This window comes from Simochromis diagramma, unplaced genomic scaffold (genome assembly GCF_900408965.1).
Source record: "Simochromis diagramma unplaced genomic scaffold, fSimDia1.1 OVJJ01000421.1, whole genome shotgun sequence".
NCBI lineage: Eukaryota > Metazoa > Chordata > Actinopteri > Cichliformes > Cichlidae > Simochromis > Simochromis diagramma.
The window spans coordinates 2374191-2396616 of NW_024387250.1; the positions used below are offsets into that span (position 1 = coordinate 2374191).

Sequence of the window (22426 nt, forward strand, 5' to 3'; positions counted from 1 at the left end):
TCTGGTGATTAAAAAACTGATAAACATGAAACTATTCGTTGTATAAGATTTAAAACACAAATCTGTTGTTTAGGGGAAAATACACTGTCTTAGGTATACTGTACACTCGTGTGAAGTTTTTAAGAGAAGAGTTGGTGGAGATGGAGAAGAGATTTTTGCTTGACCTCCAGCATCCACACCTAATATTAGCATGCCACAAGCTCTATATAGGTGACTCAGAACAAACAAGAAAAACTATGGATAAAAATAACTAAATAAACGCAACTCTCCAAAGCAATTTTCTGGTCTGCAGGTGTGCCACATATTCTGGATCATGATAACCAAGCTGCCTCACAGACGTGCCTGCAGTATTTCCTTCATGCAGAGCTCTTAGGGCTCTGCGTGGCAGAAAGTGTATATACTGCAAATCCCCAAAGCACTGCACAAGTGTTACAAACAAACAAAAACTCACAGCCTTAACTTATTGAGGTTCTCCTCCAGAGCCCCAAATAAACAGGAAACACTGTAGACTATACAGGGGGGCTGGTGACTGATAAAGGTAGTGCCTAAAACAAACAAAAAAAGAGCAATTCATTTCAAGCTGGCAAAGCTGTTGTGCTGCTGGCTTTGGCCTAATTTAACCCATGGTTTGAGATATTACAGACTTGAAAACATTCTGCAGTTTTGCTTCTTTCAAATGTTGTTTAAGGTTTTAGAGAGTAAAGAAAGAACAAAAAAACTAGGTGTCTGTGAAGTTTAATTTCCTATGCACTTCTATAAGATAAAGGCCAGAACTGTATGACTTGTCTTCTCAGTATTACTTTACATGATTCAGGAAACAGACCTGAAATTTGAGTGAAAATTGGTTTTGCCTTTGGCATCAATCACTTCATTCAGAGTAAGAAAATTGATGTACGGGCTAATTTTCAGGGGGCTTTAGGCCTGGATGCTCATCATTGTTATAGGTGATTAGTGGCGATCCACACATCTACCCAGGGAGCACAAACGATCAGTCCAGCAGCGGCTGTGGCCAGTAGCCTGCTGGTGGTTCACTGCTGTTTCAGAGACATCCCGCTGCTCATATAGTAATAAAGCTGATTTGTATCAGTTTGAAGGTTATAAATAATAACCAAAGCTCGTTTTCTTATTATTATTATTAAATAATAATAATAAAACTGAAGCGTTTTGGCTTTGTAAATATGTCCAGGAGCCGGTCTGTGTTCGAACCCACTTAATGATGGTGGCAGTTGACCTTTTTCTGCTCTAACCTACTCTGAAATGGGACATCATCTACCAAATCCATCACCACAGTGTTGACAAAAGTGAATTTAACAGTGAGTGGACAGAGAAATGAGTTCTGTGCCAGCTGATTTAAAGTCTGTGTTTACTTCACAGTCAGACTTTCTCAGGTAAAATATCTGTTCCAGATTTTTTTCTGTTGTTTTTTTTTGTTTTGTTTTGTGTTGTTCACTCGGGAAGCTTTTAGAATGAATTGGTATGCTGATGACAAATGATGCTCTACCAAATATTATCAAGTTGATAGAAGCCTACGAGTCTGTAATGCCGGTCATGAAGTTCATCTCATCGCATACCTCATGTGTGGCGATAAATTGAGAGATGATTTGCTTTCGCCTTCTGATTTAATCATTTCAGCAGATTCACTGTGGCACAGAGAGTTGCAAAAGACCCTTTCTTTGTTATGATGATCCTGAGGGACATGTTATGACAGAACAGCAGCAGATTTCATCAATGTAGGAGGCTTACAACTTGAATTTTAATTTAATTCAATTTAATTTAATATGCCGTACAAATATAAACTTCCGATAAGTCATCTCCAGTCCCTATGCAGCGAGGGGGGAAAAAAGCAAAAAATACACTCAATACAGCACAATAGCAAACACCATCAGCATTCAGTCACTGCAGCTGCCAGGCTGTGAAAAGTTCTGAGGAAATGATAATGAGAAATTACCATATACAAGGACGCTTACACTATTTATCTCAACAATGTTTGCCTCAACTTACACCTGTGCGTCCTCGTTCTTGCAGAAGTGCCATTGTACTGTAACTAGCAATTGTGCCTCAGTCACTAACCACCATCTTCATCACTGTCTGTGCATCGTGCTGACAGCTTAATGAGCCAAACTTTGCTACTTGTGAAGAAAACAAGAAAATGTAATCTTTCTCATTAGTTGGCAAGTTAGCAAATGTTTTCAGATGTGGCCTAGTTTCTGATCAAACTAAGCTTTGTTATGTCAAATGTCCTCTTTGATCCAGTTCTTATCTTCATCTAACCTACAGCGCTGTGTTGACTATTTATTACCGAGTAAGCTCCTGATCTCTTTCTTGAGTCATTTGGTCAAGAAAGTGACATTAATAGGGGAAATGTCCTTCATTTGGTAAACTTCACATTTAAGTTGCCTAAACCATTTATTTAAGAACAAAGGGAGCTGATTATGAAAATATTTTGTCGATTAATTTTCTTTCAATCTCCGTATCAGCTATTGTAACCTGTGACAGACAGCAATTGACATGTAACCTACCAGTATGATGCGATAATTCGTTGTGTCCTCCTCATGTCTCTCTCAGTCATCAGTCAAGCGAGGATTTACACAGCTCCCTTGATCCATTGCCCTCTACACACCTGCGTGATTGGCATCCTAAATTGTGGAGTGAACTGAGGTGCAATAATACCAGGAGGCTGTTTGAGACAATTAGTTGACCCCCACAAGCATTACCTTGCTTCTGACCCCATGGCCCTTATTAGCTGAACCATTTCACTGTGTGGCCCACAGTTTAATCCTAATTGATCAATACCTTTAAGGCCTCTTAATATCCGAAGAGAACCTTTTGGTCTGTTTATTTAAGTGGACGCCAAACACTATAGATTGCCGTGGAAGTATGAATGAGTATCGAATGCAATTTTAGATGGATTTAGAATCAGATTTGGTCAAGATCAAGATGGATAAATGTCATTTAGAGTTTAAATGAAGTTAACTGCACAAAGACCTATGGTTTAAACAGCTTCTCAATGTATTATGAGTTATGATAGTAATTTGGTATTGAAACAAATGTGTGATTACAACTGTTTGGTTTACTTGCTTATTGTATTCTTTCTGAATTCCAGTGGAAATGTGGCAAATAGATAGTCTTTCCTGGCCTTAGTGTGCCTTCTGTTATCTTTTTACTCATTCTGCTTGTTGATGATGTCAATTTACTGCCACATGCATGGTGGTATAAGGTGGTCTTCATTTCACTCCAACTTTGGGACAATTCATGGTGAGGCTGTTGGGGTGACCTGGGTCTTGTTATTATGTGGTAGTTGAGATATAAACAAGTGTACTGCAGCATACAGCATTATGCAGTGCATTATTGAATTGTAGCTGATACTGTGAAAGTCCAATTTCTATTCAGAGTATACAGTACATCCTGACCTCTTGCCTAAATCACATTACTGGTTACAGGCGACTGATAGCAGTAAACATAGCTGCCACTACTGTGCTACTACTAATAGACAAAAACACCTTATAGTGACACAGTATTAGATTCTGGTGTTGTGCTGTTTTTGGTAGTTTCAGGGTTGTTGTCATTTGGTTGTTGTGGATAATTTACAGTACTCTTTATATAAGGCAAAAAAAGAGTTTGTACAATTCTTTTTTTTTTTTTTTTTTTTGTGTCCCGTTTGGATCTTTAGCCATCAGAATTGTTGTCTTAAGGCCAAGAAAGATGCCAAGCGGATTTATTTTACCAAGTGGATCATCATGGCCTTGCCATATTGGTCCATTTGATTGACCTTTATTATAATTATGAATTTATTTTATTTTCAGTTGCTACAAACGGGACAAACATGACTGGGGGATAGGACAGGGAGAAAGAATGAAAGAAAGAGAGGGAGAGAAAGAAAACCAAAGGGGAGAAGAGACGGTGAGAAGGGGGGGAAGAAAGAAAAAAAAAAAAAACCCAAACAAACAAAAAAAAAAACCACCTGGGTCACCTGTATGGAGAAAAAAAACAGAAGAGAAAGCAAACAACAAAGAGCAACATAATAAAAAAACCCAGCACCATCACAATAAACTAGCTAGCAGTAGATATCAGTAGATACTAAATAATAAACAATATTGTGCAGCACGCAAGATAGACAGCGCACAATGTGCTTTGAGGCAGCAGCCAAGAAAGGTGTAGTCCGCGTCTGTGAATACCCGTGTGTACACCTGTGTGCATACCTGTGTGGATCAGCATGCTTGTATTCCAAAGGTTTCTCCATGTAACGATCTGCTAGGGAGTGTGGGGAGCCACAGCCCCGTCCTCCAGGGCATGAAGCAGGTATGGAGGAGATCAAAACTCCAGACATCCAGAGGCCCCCAGAACACAAGAGACCAAGGAAGACCAACAGAGGGGCAGCCGCGCCACTGTCTCAGTAAGAGCTGAGGAGAGTCCCAGATGAGGGCTCACTTAGCAGCCACCGAGCAGAAGCCAGGGGGAGTTGCAGTGACGCGCCCGTGAGCTCCGCCGGCAGCCAGCTGTGCCTGAGTGACCGAGCCCCAGGCCGAGAGGCCGGGGGCACCCCACCTCCGAAGTGGCCCGAGCGAGCCCCAGGCTCCAGGCCCCGATAAGCGGCCGCCAAGGAGTGAGCCGGTGTGTACCCGGACACCCACCCCCAGACACAAAGAACCACCAACGCACCGATACCTGAGGGAGTCCGCCACTGGCAGGGGAAGTGGTGGTGGGTGGAGATAGGCCTCCAAACCTTGGAGGGCCTGAGATGTCCCCAGAGAGGTGGCGTCTGATACCCAACCTGACATATAGACACAGACATACAGGCACACACAGACACAAACATCCATTCCCACCCTCATGCTCTCATATGCACTTACTCCACACTCAACCAACGAGGAGACAGACATAAAGAGACGCTGTACACACGATCACACTCCCCAAGCGTACTCTACGAACCGGGTCTAGGTACCCTTGCCCCTGGAGGGGGGAACTGCACCCAGACCCAGGTGGTGTTACCCTTTTCCCTGCGGTGGGGAGAGGCAGACCGCCCCGACTCCGCAGCAGCAGGGAGGCCCCACACTCCAGACCGCAGTCGGACGGCCAACTCCTCCTAGCCCCCCCGCTCCAGCAGGCCGCAGAGAATGGGGGTGAGAGTTTGTACAATTCTAAGGAATTTGAAAGTCAGTATTTCGACCAATTTTATTAACTCTCTTAGGCTTTTTTGTAATTTCTTTAAGTACAGGTAGTCTTCAGGAATAGTTTTTAAAGGAAAATCAGAACTCTTATTTGGATGTCGGCTGCCTTTTGTTCTGCACTGGCAGTGTGTTTGAGAGCATTGCCATGCTGAAAAACAAAGCTGCTGCTAATCAGAGGCTTTAAATATGCTTTATGGTGGATATTGAAATCTGATGGTTCTTTTCGGTATTCATAATTCCATCCCAAACACCACTGGTGGACATGTAGCCAAACCAAACCAATTTTTTTTAAAAATTTAGATTCATCACAGCACAGGACTGTGAATGAATGAATTCAATTCAATTCAATTCAATTTTATTTATATAGCGCCAAATCACAACATAAGTCGCCTCAAGGCGCTTCATAGATACAGAGAAAAAAACCCAACAATCATATGACCCCCTATGAGCAAGCACTTTGGCAACAGTGGGAAGGAAAAACTCCCTTTTAACAGGAAGAAACCTCCGGCAGAACCAGGCTCAGGGAGGGGCGGCCATCTGCTGCGACCGGTTGGGGTGAGAGAAGGAAGACAGGATAAAAGACATGCTGTGGAAGAGAGACAGAGGTTAATAACAGATATGATTCAATGCAGAGAGGTCTGTTAATACATAGTGAGTGAGAAAGGTGACTGGAAAGGAAAAACTCAATGCATCATGGGAATCCCCCGGCAGCCTATGTCTATTGCAGCATAACTAAGGGAGGATTCAGGGTCACCTGGTCCAGCCCTAACTATATGCTTTAGCAAAAAGGAAAGTTTTAAGCCTAATTTTAAAAGTAGAGATCGTGTCTGTCTCCCGAATCCAAACTGGAACCTGGTTCCACAGAAGAGGGGCCTGAAAACTGAAGGCTCTCCCTCCCATTCTACTTTTAAATACTCTAGGAACAACAAGTAGGCCTGCAGAGCGAGAGCGAAGCGCTCTAATAGGGGTGATATGGTACTACAAGGTCATTAAGATAAGATGGGGCCTGATTATTTAAGACCTTGTATGTGAGGAGCAGGATTCTGAATTCAATTCTGGATTTAACAGGAAGCCAATGAAGGGAAGCCAAAACAGGAGAAATATGCTCTCTCTTTCTAGTCCCTGTCAGGACTCTTGCTGCAGCATTTTGGATTAGCTGAAGGCTTTTCAGTGAGTTTTTTGGACATCCTGATAATAATGAATTACAGTAGTCCAGCCTGGAAGTAATAAATGCATGAACTAGTTTTTCAGCGTCACTCTGAGACAGGATATTTCTAATTTTAGAGATGTTGCGCAAATGGAAGAAAGCAGTCTTACATATTTGTTTAATATGTGCATTGAAGGACATGTCCTGGTCAAAAATGACTCCAAGGTTCCTCACAGTGTTACTGGAGGCCAAGGTAATGCCATCCAGAGTAAGAATCTGCTTAGATACCATATTTCTAGGCTTTTCAGTGCCGAGTACAATAACCTCAGTTTTATCTGAATTAAGAAGCAGAAAGTTAGCGGCCATCCAGGTCTTTATGTCTTTAAGACATTCCTGCAGTTTAACTAATTGGTGTGTGTTATCTGGCTTCATGGACAGATAGAGCTGGGTGTCATCTGCATAGCAGTGAAAATGTATGCTATGTCTTCTAATGATGCTGCCCAAGGGAAGCATGTATAATGTAAACAGAATTGGTCCTAGCACTGAACCCTGTGGAACTCCATAATTAATCTCAGGTGTGTGAAGAGGACTCTCCATTTACATGCACAAACTGGAGTCTATTAGATAGATATGATACAAACCACTGCAGTGCAGTACCTGTAATACCTACAGCGTGCTCTAATCGCTCTAATAGGATATTATGGTCGACAGTATCGAATGCTGCACTAAGGTCTAGCAGGACAAGCACAGAGATGAGTCCACTGTCAGAGGCCATAAGAAGATCATTTGTAACCTCCACTAAAGCTGTTTCTGTGCTGTGATGAGCTCTGAAACCTGACTGAAACTCTTCAAATAAACCATTCCTCTGCAGATGATCTGTTAGCTGTTTGACAACTACTCTTTCAAGGATTTTTGATATGAAAGGAAGGTTGGAGATTGGCCTATAATTAGCTAAGACTGCTGGGTCTAGAGATGGCTTTTTGAGTAAAGGTTTAACTACAGCTAGCTTGAAGGCCTGTGGTACATAGCCGATCATTAGAGATAGGTTGATCATATTTAAGATCGAAGAATTAATTAATGGCAGGACTTCTTTGAGCAGTTTTGTAGGAATGGGGTCTAAAAGACACGTTGATGGCTTGGAGGAAGTAATTATTGAAGTTAACTCAGAAAGATCAATTAGAGAAAAAGAGTCTAACTTAACATCAATGGTACTAAGAGTAGCTGTAGATAATATTACATCTGTGGGATGATTACTGGTAATTTTTTCTCTAATGATAAAAATTTTATTTGTGAAGAAGTTCATGAAGTCATTACTAGTTAACGTTAAAGGGATTGTTGGCTCAAAAGAGCTCTGACTTTTTGTCAGCCTGGCTACAGAGCTGAAGAGAAACCTGGGGTTGTTCTTATTTTCTTCAATCAGTGATGAATAGTAAGATGTTCTGGCTTTGCGGAGGGCTTTCTTATAAAGCAGCAAACTATTTCTCCAGGCTAAATGATGATCCTCTAAATTTGTGACACGCCATTTCCTCTCCAGATTACGAGTCATCTGCTTTAGGGTACGTGTTTGAGAATTATACCACGGAGTCAGGTACTTCTGATTAGAAACCTTAGTTTTCACAGGAGCTACAGTATCCAGAGTCATACGTAGTGAGGAGGTGAAATTATTAACAAGATAATCGACCTCTGTTGGGGTAGCTTTCAGATAGCTGCTCTGCTCTATGTTGGTACAGGGCATTGAAGATGATAACAGTGGGTGGATTATATTCTTAAACTTAGTTACAGCGCTTTCAGAAAGACATCTACTTTGATAAAGTCTACTCTCCACCGCTGTGTAATCAATTATTGTAAATGTAAATGTTATCAGGAAATGATCAGACAGGAGAGGGTTTTCAGGAAACACTGTTAAATGTTCAGTTTCTATGCCATATGTTAAAACAAGATCTAGAGTGTGATTAAAGTGGTGGGTGGGTTCTTTTACATTTTGAGAGAAACCAATTGAGTCTAATAACAGATTAAATGCCATGTTGAGGCTGTCATTTTTAGCATGTACATGGATGTTAAAATCATCCACAATAATTATTTTATCTGAGCTGAGAACTAAATCAGATAAAAAGTCTGAGAAATCAGACAGAAACTCTGTGTAAGGCCCAGGTGGACGATAGATGATAACAAGTAAGACTGGTTTCTGAGTTTTACAGCTGGGGTGGACGAGGCTAAGCATCAGGCTTTCAAATGAATTAAAAGTCTGTCTTGGTCTTTCATTAATTAATAGGCTGGTGTGAAAAATTGCTGCCACACCGCCCCCCCGGCCTGTGCTTCGAGATTTCTGGTAGTTAGAATGACTCGGGGGTGTTGATTCATTTAAACTAACATAATCATCCTGCTGCAACCAGGTTTCTGTAAGGCAGAGTAAATCAATTTGTTGATCAATTATTAAGTCATGTACTAACAGAGACTTGGAGGAGAGAGACCTAATATTTAATAATCCACATTTCACTGTTTTACTCTTTGGTTCAGATGTGGATACTGTATTGTTCTTTCTTTGTAATTGTTTATGTTTAAGTTGTTTGTTGATGGTTTTTAGTTTGTTTTTTGTCTGTTTGGGAGCTGACACAGTCTCTATGGAGATGGGTTTTTGGGGGGGTAGCAGGAGGAGAGAAGCTGCAGAGAGGCGTGTAAGACTGCAACTCTGCTTCCTGGTCCCAACTCTGGATAGTCATATTTTGGGGGGTTTAATAAATTTGTCCATATTTCTAGAAATGAGAGCTGCTCCATCCAAAGTGGGATGGATGCCGTCTCTCCTAACAAGACCAGGTTTCCTCCAGAAGGTTTGCCAATTATCTATGAAGCCCACATCGTTTCTGGGACGCCACTCAGACAGCCAGCAATTTAAGGAGAACATGCGGCTAAACATGTCACTCCTGGTCTGATTGGGGAGGGGACCAGAGAAAACTACAGAGTCCGACATTGTTTTGGCAAAGTTGCACACCGATTCAATATTGATTTTAGTGACCTCCGATTGGCGTAACCGGGTGTCATTACTGCCGACATGAATTATGATCTTACTGAATTTACGTTTACCCTTAGCCAGCAGTGAAGCAGCCAATGTCCAAAGAAAACCTTTAAAGGATCATTAAGAAGCCTGGAAAGCTGTTTCTCCAGACCACTTTAAAAATGAAAGAAAGTTTGACTCCATGGAATCAAACTGTAAAGAGTTTAGGGTTTGCTCTGTACTTTTGTATTGTACTATCTATGTAAAACTCTGATTTCCAATTTTATTGACAATTTTGTTACCATGTTTTAAAAAAATTGTTTGATGTTTTTTAGTCTGTAACCCATTAAAGTTGTTTGTTAGCCACTTTTTTAAAACCAATATAAGAAATTCCATATCTTCACATGTCTTTTGAAACTTTGTAGGCATGCGACAGGGATGCTTAACATACTTTTACAACCTGTAAGCCAAGAGCAGCAGGCTTGACGATTCTCCAAATCCACAGTTTCATCTAATCAAGGATTAAACTTAATTGTGGATTAGAGTTTTGTTCCTACTGTGGTTATATTAATAAATGTAACAATGGAAAAATGTCAAAAGAAAAGAATATTTTGCAATGGCAATTGTTTTGATTTTATTGCAGTGGCACCAATCTGTGTTCTCAAGACATTTTCCATGGTAGAACGGGTGCTTTATTTCTGCTTGTTTTCAATTTACGGGAGGTCCTGCTTCTGTACCTGTTGGTTGGCTGCCATTGATTCCGGGGGGAAAAAGCTTTTTTAAAATTACCCTTTTTTAAGCAATTTTTAAATCAGATTGACTGATGAGTCTATATGTCCGTTGTTGTTTTTTTATGTCCCAGTGGCCATTTAAAGGTAATTTAGATGAAAACTTTTGGCAACTTGCTTATTCACTTCCTGACCCAACCCTTTTAGGGATTTGTGTCTCCATCCAGTCTCGAACCAGGATTCCTTTGTGTATTATAATAACTTCCAAGTAAATACCTAAAACTTGCTTTTAGAAGAACTTGAATCATTAGTTCCAGTAGCAGCTCAAGATTCCTGGCATATTATGTAAAGAGATCTGCTCAAAGTCTTTCTTTTTCAAAAAAAAAAAAAGGTTTAATGTACAAATTAAATTTCTTTGAATATATATTGAGTTTTTTAAGAGCTTTTTCTATTATCTCATAATGACATTCATTGATTTCTTTTCTCCTGTTTTATAATTATGAGACGTTTGTGAGGTGCTTTGTTTTACAGTATAGTTACAATATTCTGGCAAGAATCTCAATCATGTGTTTTTTGGTGCTTTTACACTAAAACCAGCAGACTGCCAAAATGACATCTTTTTTACAACGCATCAGTGTCCTGTCTGTCTGGCCACTTTTTTTGCCACCACGAAATTGCCGGACCCAAAATTGGAACTACTGTAACTATGGAGAAGGATCACATCTGTCACATTTTTCGCCCCACACATAATGACCACAACTTCTGCTATAGAACTCTAATGTACGGGTTTCATACTTTTTGAAGTGTAGGCTTATTCTCCAAAGGCACTGAAGCAGGACTGGCTCTTCACCAGCACCGCTCGCACCAGATAGAAAACATCAAAATGCTGAAAAAATAAAGGGATGCTCTGTTGCTATGAATGAATCCTTTCATATCTAATCTCCTTTGATTCATTGTCAATGTAAAAATACTGAACTTTAAATAAAAGTTAATTAAAAAACGAATAACTACATGTAAATGGCCATTGCACAGGTGCTGGTAATTACTATTCTGCAATCACTAAACCTATCCCACATTTTGTCCTCTTTTATTAAAATTTTAATTCAATATTTTTTTCTCTCACAAATCAGCTGACAGGTTTCCAATTTGTTCGGTGAAACACAATAGTCATCCTCATCTCGTGTAAATGAAGTCTTCTGGGTCCCCACAGAACCCCCAAGACAATACTTGCAATCTCATTCATTTTATCACTCCCTCTTCTATTGATATTGGTGTTCCATATTCAGCGTTTTATTACTTATCGCCATGCAGTTATTCATATCAGCCCTTGTGAGCTGATCAAGAAGCAGAGTTTTTCTTGCAGCGAGGCTTCTCTACTTTGTTGTTTTATCTGGCGCACACGTATGAAAAAGGCCTGAGGGAGGAAGACAATGCTGTCTGCTTTAACTCATCTCGCTGCCTGACACTGAGGTATCAGGCACCAGCAGGGGAGAGAGAGAATATTTTATCTGACATTGTCACTCTCTGTAGAAACCTCCGGGAGGCTGAGGCTGCTGTGACACACTTGGTGGTCAGCAGCACTGCATATGATTATGACAGCTCCTGCTACCCTCGCAGAAACCATAGGTCTGTGGTGTTATTGTAAAATGAAATCTTCATAATAACAGCATGGGCTCAGTCACTTCTAGTGCTCTGGATAAAGTTTTAAGCAGCAACAGTGTGTAGCCGTAAAACACATTTTAAAAAATCTCTTTGTTTTCTTCAGGCGATTGCTACTCTGGTGGACTTTGGAGTAAAGCATCACATAAAGTCGTTCTTAAAAGTCCCAAACTGATTTGGATTAAATACAGAGAAAGAGGAGACATGAGATCGTCATTGTTTCACGTGAGTCTCATTTTTGTGGCCATTCATATGATCCACTGCCAAATCCTTTGCAACAGGCAACCTTCAACCGAATGGCACCTTAAAAAAAACACAATCCAAATGAATTGGACTCTAATAGGGAACATCTGCAGGAGTGTTTCTGAGTGTTGGGATTCCCAGCGGGGAGACGAGTCAAGTGAGCAGCCTTTCAACTTCCCACAGATATGCCCACTTCAGCTACAACATGGAGACAAACTGCTGATGTCTGCTGATGAAACACTCAAGTCATATGGCATCAAACTCCTAAATGTGTCAAAAGAGAACTTTGAAAGCTGTTCTGCAACAGGACAGAGAGAAGATCAGTTTCTCTTCCCTCACAACATAAACGAAAGAGAGCAAGTCGATGCCAGGTGGCTCATGCCGGGTCACCGTTATTTTATTGCGCTGCACGAAGGAGACACACAGCTGTGCACGCTAGGTTTGAGGCTGAACGTCACAGTTAAAACCCAACTTTGTCGGAGCTCCCCGATGCTTCGACTTTGTTCGGGGAACGGTGTCTGTCAAACAGGAGTCGGAGAGAGTGCATTCCACTGTCGATGTCACCACAAGTATTCCGGGAGGTTTTGTGAAAAGTTTGATGCTTGTTTGGATAACCCCTGTGAAAACAAAGGAGTCTGTTTGAGCAATGGATCGACAGATCCACACCACAGAACATATAAGTGTCTGTGTCCTCCACATTTTACAGGTGAGCACAAATGTCACTGATCCCATTTAATGAGTTCTCGTAATTGTTTGAATAAGGGCTTGGTCAGAGCATCTAAAAATAGTCCTATACATCACTTGTGGCTGTAACATGTTGCATTTGCTACAAAATCAAAGTTTGTAGAAGAAGTGTTTCTGAGAGACGTACTCATGTGCTGAAAGAACGTAAAAGCAGCTTCTCAATTATGGATTTATTGAACACATCAAGTTAATGTTTTTCACCATAACCCTCCGACACACTCATGTAATGCAAACAGAATAAATTTTTACATTGCTTGCATTCCAGATGACTTCCTTTTTAAGCTCCTTGCTGAATTATCTACAGTAATGACTTTTTTTCTTTAACAAAATTAAAATCAAAGGCATTAGACCTCCGTGCATGCAAGCAAACTTAATTCTGCTCATCTACTGTTTTTTTTTCTGTGCCTGGTCCTCTGTGAATAATCATCTAATGGGCTGTTTGTTTTAGGGGTTAACTGCTCTGAAATCATTGGGAAAGCAAACTGTGACAGCATCTGTGAAAATGGGACATGCCTTCAAATATCACCTGCATCCTTCAAATGCATCTGTGACACTGGTTTCTCTGGTAAGCATCTCTTATTTTAGAAGGCTGTTTATATAACGTAGATGGACTGTCTGGCTCAGTAACAATGAAGAGCTGCTCTTTAAACAGCATGTCACAGTTTTAATCACTACCAAGCAAATCACACAGTTTACTGCAATTCTGTATACAAAGCACAATGGAAAGTGTTTTTTCACTCACCTCCCAGAACCATGTAATTTCCCTCAAACAGGAGGGCTATCTTCAAATCATCATAAATCATAAAAAGATCAGCATTTCCTTGTGGGCTATAAACTTGATCCCACTCGATGTTATATTTGTCATCATAATATATGAAGGGGCCACTTCAAATCAAATGCCTCATATTACAACCAGTGATGTGCCGCTCTAAAGGGCCTGGGCTATACTGCTAGCTAACGGAGCGTGCCGGAGTTAATAAAATAAAGGTTTACGGCAATCAGGTAAAATGTAATTTATAGTGTATTGTTTCTGCTGAGAGCGTAAAGATAAAAATGAATGTTATTCAGTGCTCGTTATTTGAAGAATAAGTCCCATTTATGATAGTATTTATAATTACATTTTACAGGTGGCACACATCAGGCTTCCAAGTTCAGGATAAAACAAACGCGTCACTTTTTTAGGTCACAACAGAAACAACACGTGATGTAAAGTTGATACACAGAAAGGGCAGAATTAATATACATCTGAGAACTGGATATAGTTATGTGGAAATCCATCACTTTTCTTCTGCTCTGCTCATATTCACAGAGACAAATTGCATGGTTATATTATATTTAGGCTTAGGGTTAAAGTAGCTGATCCCCGTCTCTAAGAATCACTTACAAAAGCAAATCAAAGAGCATTGTGACACATTTTTCACTCCCAGCCAAGACCATCCACTTCAGAGACAGTGCTGGACGCTCATGTATAGGCGCTGAGTGGGACTTTTGCTGCGGCGAAGATGTATGGCACATTAGTGATTCGCTCATTATTTAGTCTCATCCGCTGTATTTTTGTACAGTCGGGTCAATCGTTATCACACACAAATGGTTACAAGACCTAGATGCTCCTCGGGCTGCCCTCGATATCACTCTCTGCTATAAAAATCAAGCCTGCAATGAACTTTCTGGAGTAAAATCTCCAAGTGGCTTTTCACATTGATTCATTGTTTTGTTTGGAGCACAATTTGTCCTGGCAGCATTCTTGAAGTGTCACAGCTTCGCCTTTCGAGTCCAGCCCATGCTTTCAGCTTATTATTTTAGAGATGTTGTTTCAAGGTTACTTCCAGTACTGTCTGGCATATTCTTTTTTCTTTATAACAAGAGATTATTAAGGCCATACAAAAGAAGGAGAAAAAAAAAAGTCATTTTAAAAGGTATTCTCGGATGTTTTATGAAATGGCTCTGAAGATTTAAAAGAGAAAAAGATTACTGTAGCAAGATTACAGGATAATTTTCAAAATCTTTGAAAGAGGAAATTATCACTTTGCCTTCATCCCCTTGTTGGTAGTGAATGCCAGATACCTGCTGAATTGAATACTGAATATTTTCGATCAGGTAGAGGACATTATACTTATGTTAGTTCCTTAACGCAACACCGGTGGACTAGACTGTATGTTAAATTTGGTTCACATGAACTTTATCATATTTTCCTTTTATTCAAGTCTGAATTGCTCTTTGAAATGTAACGTTTTTCTCTAACTACAGCATTAGGAGTGAAACTAGTGGGGAAAAAAAAGAGTCAAATGATTTTTGTGTTAGCTGTTTTTTGCTCTTGTTTTGTTTTGTTTCATGTAAAAGAAGCATTTTGCAAGCCTTTTAACCCAAGCTGTCAGTGATGACAGTATAATGATTACCAGCTACTTACATTTGTTAAAACCAAATAGTTGGCCCTATTAAAGAAAACATCTGCCCTTGTTTGAAGTCAAATAGATAATTCCTATAATTTCCATCAGAAACAAATTGTGGACTTACATGCTCTGACTGCTTTTGTAGCTTCTTGTAATTTGCTTTAATTGCTGCTGCTCCCTCAAATAAGCAGACTCCACTGGGTGCTTTCGCACAGTCATGGTGTCTTGGTGTCCCATCAGCTTCTTGGGAGTTCTGTAGAGCTCGTGCTTCCTTTACCTCCCTGCTGCAGTTGGCTCATTAATCAAGTGGAAGTTAGTGGCTGCTCCAGTGCTGGCTGCCCTCACAGGCCAAAGTCTATGCGCAGAGAATAATGAGCCAAACTCATGGGATGTTTCAAATGAGATTTTCTTTTGATTTGACTCTCTTCTACTCTACCTCTAGGGCATTTGTTGTTAAGTATTACCATCTTTATAAGACCATTTTCATTTGGAATATGGTGTTAATTGTTTCTAAAATCTTGTTGGTAATAAAGCCAAGTTTTGTAAGTTTAATTTGGTGTATATATGCAGTCATTAGCCTTGTTAAACTGTTTTAATTAGGCATTGACATGCTGGTGTTTTATGCATATTAGATGGATGCAATTCAAAGTCACTGCAGAAACAATGGTGTTTTAGATGAGAGCACAAATGTAAATGACTGTAATAAATATATAAACCATCATCGGTGTTAACTAACATTGTTAGCATTTTACAGAGGGAATTATCATTATTATGCTTCATTAATACATATGACAGATGGAAATTCTACAGGAAAGCAGTTTGTAGAGGTGCAGCTTTGAGTGGACCAGTTTTGAAAACTCAATTTCTGATGTAAAATGAGCTGAAGCAAAAAGCAAACTCTGAAGTTGGGTACAGTAAGATTGATGCCCACAGAGGAGGCTAGGAGGAGCCTCTGGGACATGAGCACTTGTATCAGCAGGGGGATTAAAGAAAATATGCAAAAAAAAGAAGTCACTAGAAAGATAAATGTGTAGGTGTCATGTGAGAAAGAAAAAAAAAACCTCACAAGGGAATAACATCAAAATTTATTCACCTTGACCTTGCAGTGATTTCAGTCTAATTTTATCCTTTGTGCACAATATCACTGCAGCATTACTTTGTCCCTGGTTAAGTTCACAGTTGTGAAATTAAACTGCTGACTAGAGCTTAGGTCAAAGTTACTTTATTTAAGAAAATGCTTACAATATGCTGAAAGCTGTGGCGCTCACTACTTAGTAAAATGCATGTTTATCAGTTAAAAATCTGTGTTAACTTTAATTTGGTGTATATCAAATGATGTATAAATAATAAAAAAAAAAATAACACTGTGTTGTGCGCATAAAAATATTGAATAATACAGCAGGATTTAATGAATAAACTTGTATACTTTTAAAAAAAATAAAAAATAAAATGAGAACAGTGAAATATGAGAATAAAAATAAAATAGTATTTGAGCTATAGTATAAAACTGTTCCAGGACATTTACCATGCGTTAATAAAAATCGATACAGCAGTTTACTGTGAGATTTTGTGTGACAATATTATATTGATACAAGGGCACCAAATATAGATATTTAATTAAATAAGTTAAAATACTCTGAAAATACTGCGAACTACAGGGTTCATCTCATGCGCCACCATCCTGAGGTAACGTTAGCTGAGCAAACTTAGATTAAATCACAGCAACCAAAAACAAACGAACACAAAAAAATCATCCAACACACTGGGACGCCTGATAGGAAGGAACCTGTCTACAAACAGTCGCAGTCTGACTTTGACTGACTGCAATCGCTGACTGAAGTTTTGTAAATAATTGCCGTCTAATTTATAAATGTAGGCATATTCCTAACATGTTGCCATCAGTCTGAATCAATCGTTGGCTGCCAGCTGGTTGTATTCTGGTTATAATTCAATAAAACAGGAAGGTTGTTGAGCACAAATGTAATAGTAAAATGTGATTTTTTTTTTTTTGTTAAATGTGAACTTCTGCCTATATAGACAGCAACAGATATGTAATTTTAAGCAGTATATTACAAGTAATTGCTGTATTTTTAGAAATATTACATTTAACTGTGAACTTCACCCCATTCCATCTAATGGTAACATTTATGTCAGGTTTGCAGCAACAACATAAGAAAAAGTAATAATAAGTTCCATAGCTTTATCTTATTGAATAACGCAGATATTGTCATAGTTTAACTTTGAGGGTATAAATTGCAGGTAAAAAAAAGGTGATAAATCACAATATGTGTTATTGCAATAATCGGCATATAACAAAATGTTAAAAAAAACTGCAATATTAGAAAATAAAAATAATAAAAATGAATAATAATAAATAAAACAACAATAATAAAATTACAAACCTATGTGGCATAACCCACATACGCAAACATGGAGAAACTGTCAGGAATAATCACAGACCAGATATTTTCCTCACATTTTTTATTCTCATAAAAACCAGACTGCTTTTAATTAGCTCGGGTTTATCCCACATTTAATTATATTACTAGTGAGGCTTTTTACAGTGTTATCAAACAACTATTTTTCCTGTTTACGGTCGTGATGTAAATGCTGTGTGGCCTGATTTAATGGGATGGCAGCGGCGCTGTATGGCACAAGCACAAATTTAAATACACACACACAGCAGGAAGCATATTACCCTGAGACTGAGGCAGTTCTCCATCATGCAGGCTAAACGGGGAAAAAAACAAAACAAGAGGAGGCAATGCAATCCACTCCATCTTTATAGCTTTCAGGGAAAAAAAAATTGATTTTTAGGTGAAGAGTTCCCAATAATTTGTGTTTGGCGCTGCGGGTTTGGTTTCCCTGAGGTGAATATGATATAAAATGATTATTTCACTCTGTACAGACACAAGACTGCTGTAAACTACAAGTAGAGCTAAACAACTCAAGTGACAGCTGTTATTATACTGCTAGTTTGTGATTTTACATATCTGAATAACTTGAGAGTTTTACTTTTGACTCATTGTTTTGACTTTGGTGGGAACATCATCCTACCAATTTAGGAGAGTAAATCAACAGGATAACAAGACGCGGTGAATCTGTGTACAGTCAGTCTTGCATCAAGTTTATTTGTGGGAGCATCTTTTTACAGTGCGTGAATGTGTGTGTGAATTGGTGGATGACTGAATGTAGTGTAAAGCGCTTTGGGGTCCTTAGGGACTAAGTAAAGCGCTATACAAATGCAGGCCATTTACCATTTATTTACCGTTTTTAATGTTATGCATGCATAGTGCCAGGAAATGGCCCTACACATGTCACTACCCTGTGTAAATGATTAAACCTGTCAGTCACCCCTTCATTCTTGGATTCTAAATCACGTCTGCATTTCATTTCTGGTGTGAAAATTCTTTGAAGTCATTCCATGCTTGTTAATTTCCATGTTTAATATTTGAGATTCAAAAGTATACAGAATAGTTAAATTCATGCTATGCTAAGAACGCCAGTAGACGCAGTATGGTTTCTAAATAAAAGTGCAGTAATCTATTTTGCTGGTTTTGCAGGCCCACCATGTGAGAAGAGGAAAGCCTCCTGTGACCCAAATCCATGTAGAAATGGTGGTACATGTGAAGAGAGTCCCACAGGATTTGTTTGCCATTGTCCGGAACGATTTGCGGGCCTCTGCTGCGAATCTCGAGTTAACTTCGATTGCAAGTCGCACCCATGTCGGGAGGAACAAATGTGCACTGCAGGGGATCGCGTGAGGACTTTATTTCCCTTATTTGTTTTCCCTCAGTGGGACGTAAACAAGAAATGGCACATGAAAATTAATAGTGTCTTGAAGCGAGATCAAATGCCTTCATTCTAAAAGCTCCGGGAGCAATTAATATTTCCCGGTGAAGATGAGCTGTGGGAAAGGGTGTCTGCTTTCTCTAACATTTTGATTGAATGACCCAGTCCATATTTAAGTGCCAGTTTGAAATGGCTCTCATCAGAACCTTTTTGTAATTGGATGCCTGCTGCAATTTGCACCTTTCATGGGAAATGCTAGTGTACTCATACATTTTGCAGAGGTGGTAGTGTTTCTAATGCTCTAGAGGATACTCTGGGGAAAATACAGCAGTGGTCTAATTGTCTTTCTCTACGACCTTTGTTTTGTTCATTACAGTTTGCCAAGTGCACTACACATTTTCGAGACCCACCTAAGGATACCCGAGCAGAGAAGAGTAAAGAGGACATTTATCAACATAATGCACATTATTGCTGCTGCCTGACATATATATTTTTTCCTAGAAGCATAATCTGTTTAACTTTGAATTACAAGAACATTAACATTTGTTAGCCTCTCATATCTAAAAACCATATTAAAACAAATGTAAAACCTATTATTTATTTAGATTATATTTAATGAAAGTGTAGAAGTCTGTAGCAAATATAACTGTGACTCAATGAAGGCCCATTTTTATCACTATGGTGATTTGCTCTTTTATTGATAATGTTCCGTGTTCCTACACTTGGAAATCGAATGTACCTTTTGTGTAATTTAAGCGTCCCATCCCAGGCTTGCAGGTGATCTAGGTTGTATTGCTTCTCCCATGCAGGGCTCTGAATGTGTCTGTGCAGATGGTAGTGTGGCCACAGCGTGCAGGAGGCAGAACAGCCTGTGTAGTCCATCACCATGTTTGAACAATTCCACCTGTGTGTCCAGGGGAAATGATTACATCTGCAGGTAAGAGGGAGATCTAATAATAGGAACATCATAGTCTCTTCTTGAAGATGATTCGCGTTTCTTATGAATGTGTCTCCCTCTGAGAATGAATAAAAATGTGATTTTTTTTTTTTCCACCTTTTGATGTGAGGAGGATTTAAAGTTGTTTTAAAAGCTCCAGGAAGTCATCGTTGAGAGTTGAAACAGAGACTTAAATGCTTTTCCTATGAAAACGTTTCCATTTCATGCCATTCATTTCTGCCATCTTTCAAGATATCCAGATATTAAACTGTACCAGACCACAAAACAGATAAACTGGTTTAATTTGTTTATCAGATAACAACTCTCACACAAGAAATTTGACTAAATAAGAACCAAATATAATACAAATACAGGGAAGTGTATATTTGGCATATTATACAGTATAGTTAATTTGATTCACATTAGAGCTTGACTTGGTATGATACGCTAACATCAAGCATTTCAGAAAATGGGTAAAAAATGCTAACCTGATTAGCGACACGCCCCTGTCTTTATCAGAATCAGATCATGCGGAAAACTGAATTAGAATCCCAGAAATCTCGTATAAAGAAACAACACAGCATTGCTTGTTAGTGCTTAAAGCTCAAGGTGAATTGATTTTGATGACACTGACCGCCTCTCAACAGATGTCTGAGTGGGTTTTCTGGGAAGAATTGTGAAGAAATAATTGACTACTGCAGTCTGCTCAATATCAGCTGCCTAAATGAGGGATTGTGCTTGAGTGTAATTGGCGGATATCAGGTAAGTAATTCAAGGTTTCAGTCATAATGAAATGCAATAAAGCCCACGAAATATGACTCATGACGCATACAGAGTCGACGCAGCGTGAACTCATTCATAAGTGTTGTTAGGATTCATAAAATAAATGTTCTGTTTCGGTAGTAAGATTTTTTTTTAAATCTTTTTTGTGATAAAAACATGGGAGTGGTCCACTCTCCGTTATTGCATTTGATCATTTCCAGAGTAATATTGGTCTAAATGGTGTATTGTAACCTTTTGCACTTTTCAGAAATTTGAGCATGTTGACCTTCCTGTGAATCTGTTTGGTTTGTGGCTTTTTTGTTAGCAAGTATTCATTTTTAGACTATAAAATCTGCTTTAATGATGCAACAGTTATGCACTGGATCAATTTTAATGATGAATGCTTCAGAATGGCAACTATTGCGTGATGTTCTTACAGTTGTCCCTGAATATAAAGTACATGCAGTACAAATACAGAGATAAGACCTGGTTTAGACATGTTTAAATGTTTGGGGGGTTTTCTAATGTTGTCTATATGACAGTGAAATACAAAGAGAATTACAGAAACATCAGTGGTAGTTCTATGACTACAGAAAGCAGTAATCCAATTCTAAGTCATTAAATCCTGGTGTATATGTGGAAGCTTTGTTCAGACTGACAGGTCCGGGTCTAATTTGCCTCCCAGTTTCTCAGTCTTCTCAAATGTCTGCATTTTTTACAACACCTGAGAGTGCTCTGTAATGCCCCATAGCTCCTAATTATTCTCCATCAGTCTTGTTCCATTAGACCACTGATAGGGTTCTTTATCTACGATCTACTTTTACATGCTTTATGTTGGTGCACGTTTGGTCAGAGATAGTCAAAAGTTGTTGACTAACTGCAAGTGCGAGTTTTTCTTTTAACGTTTTCTTATATTTTTGTGACTTTTAGGGTTTGAATATGAATAAATATTTACTGTGGGTAGTAATAAAATGGTTAGTGTGTCGTGTAGAAGCTCCATATGCACAACTATAGATAACATAAAATCATTTTAATGCTAGATATAGAGAGTAGTGTTTGTGTTTTTTCTCTTTGTAACACCTCGTGTTTGTGACAAAGAAACATCTGAGGTGCACATTTAGAGAGAAACCCTGTTTTAGCTTATTTGGATCAGATTTTTCTTATTGTCCATCCAGGATTTTAGTCTTCACAACTGCGTAATTGAATTTGCGTTAATGAAAAGGCAAAAAAAAAAAAAGTACTATGAATTTTTATTTAAAGCTGTTCACTGAGTTCTGACTGTCAAAAATTATATTCATCTCCATTATATCGTGGTGATGGTAGAAATCTTGGTTGAAAACGTCTCAAAGCCAATTAAACCATCTTTAATATCTCTCGAAGTAATTTTTGGTGAACTGAAATTTATTTGAAGCTGTGATTTATTCATTCATCTCCAGGCTCAAAATGTGCACGATTCAATGATTTCGCTCTAATACAGTGTGCTCTGTATGATACATTTTATTATAGATTGATGTATACTCTACTATATTACTGATCTTATGAATAATTTTCTGCATTCCTGCAGTGTGTTTGTGCCCCAGGTTGGGTTGGAGAATATTGTCAATATGTGGGTGATGCCTGTCAGATAAAGCCAAACAGCTGTTTGAATGGTGCAACATGCATTGCAACAAATCAGCCAACATCTCCCCCTCAGTACTCCTGCAAATGTCCCCTTGGCTTTACAGGTGAGATATCTTTGTTTTATTATCTCTTTTTGTTCCTTTTCAGTGAGTCTGTCCATCTGTCTCCTGGCAACAGACTCCTGTCTCCTAATTTGTACACACAGTTGTGGAATGCCGGTTATGGGATGAGGAATGACTGATTC

At 39.0% G+C, this 22426-nt stretch overlaps 1 protein-coding gene across 7 annotated transcripts in view; it reads left to right on the top strand.

The window, feature by feature from the left end:
- The window catches only part of eys (eyes shut homolog), a 166353-nt gene that overhangs the window by 1817 nt on the left and 142110 nt on the right, over positions 1–22426 (top strand). For 4 of the 7 annotated variants that reach the window (XM_040001369.1, XM_040001372.1, XM_040001375.1 and 1 more), the window contains exons 2-8: positions 11566–11661; positions 11801–12643; positions 13130–13246; positions 18635–18831; positions 19673–19800; positions 20448–20562; positions 22127–22286. In XM_040001369.1, the coding sequence (XP_039857303.1) occupies positions 11622–11661; positions 11801–12643; positions 13130–13246; positions 18635–18831; positions 19673–19800; positions 20448–20562; positions 22127–22286 (1600 nt within the window). In that variant the 5' untranslated portion in view covers positions 11566–11621. Of the gene's footprint in view, positions 1–11565; positions 11662–11800; positions 12644–13129; positions 13247–18634; positions 18832–19239; positions 19298–19672; positions 19801–20447; positions 20563–22126; positions 22287–22426 lie in introns of those variants that run through there. The other 3 variants (XM_040001374.1, XM_040001376.1, XM_040001371.1) reach the window with 3 other exon arrangements.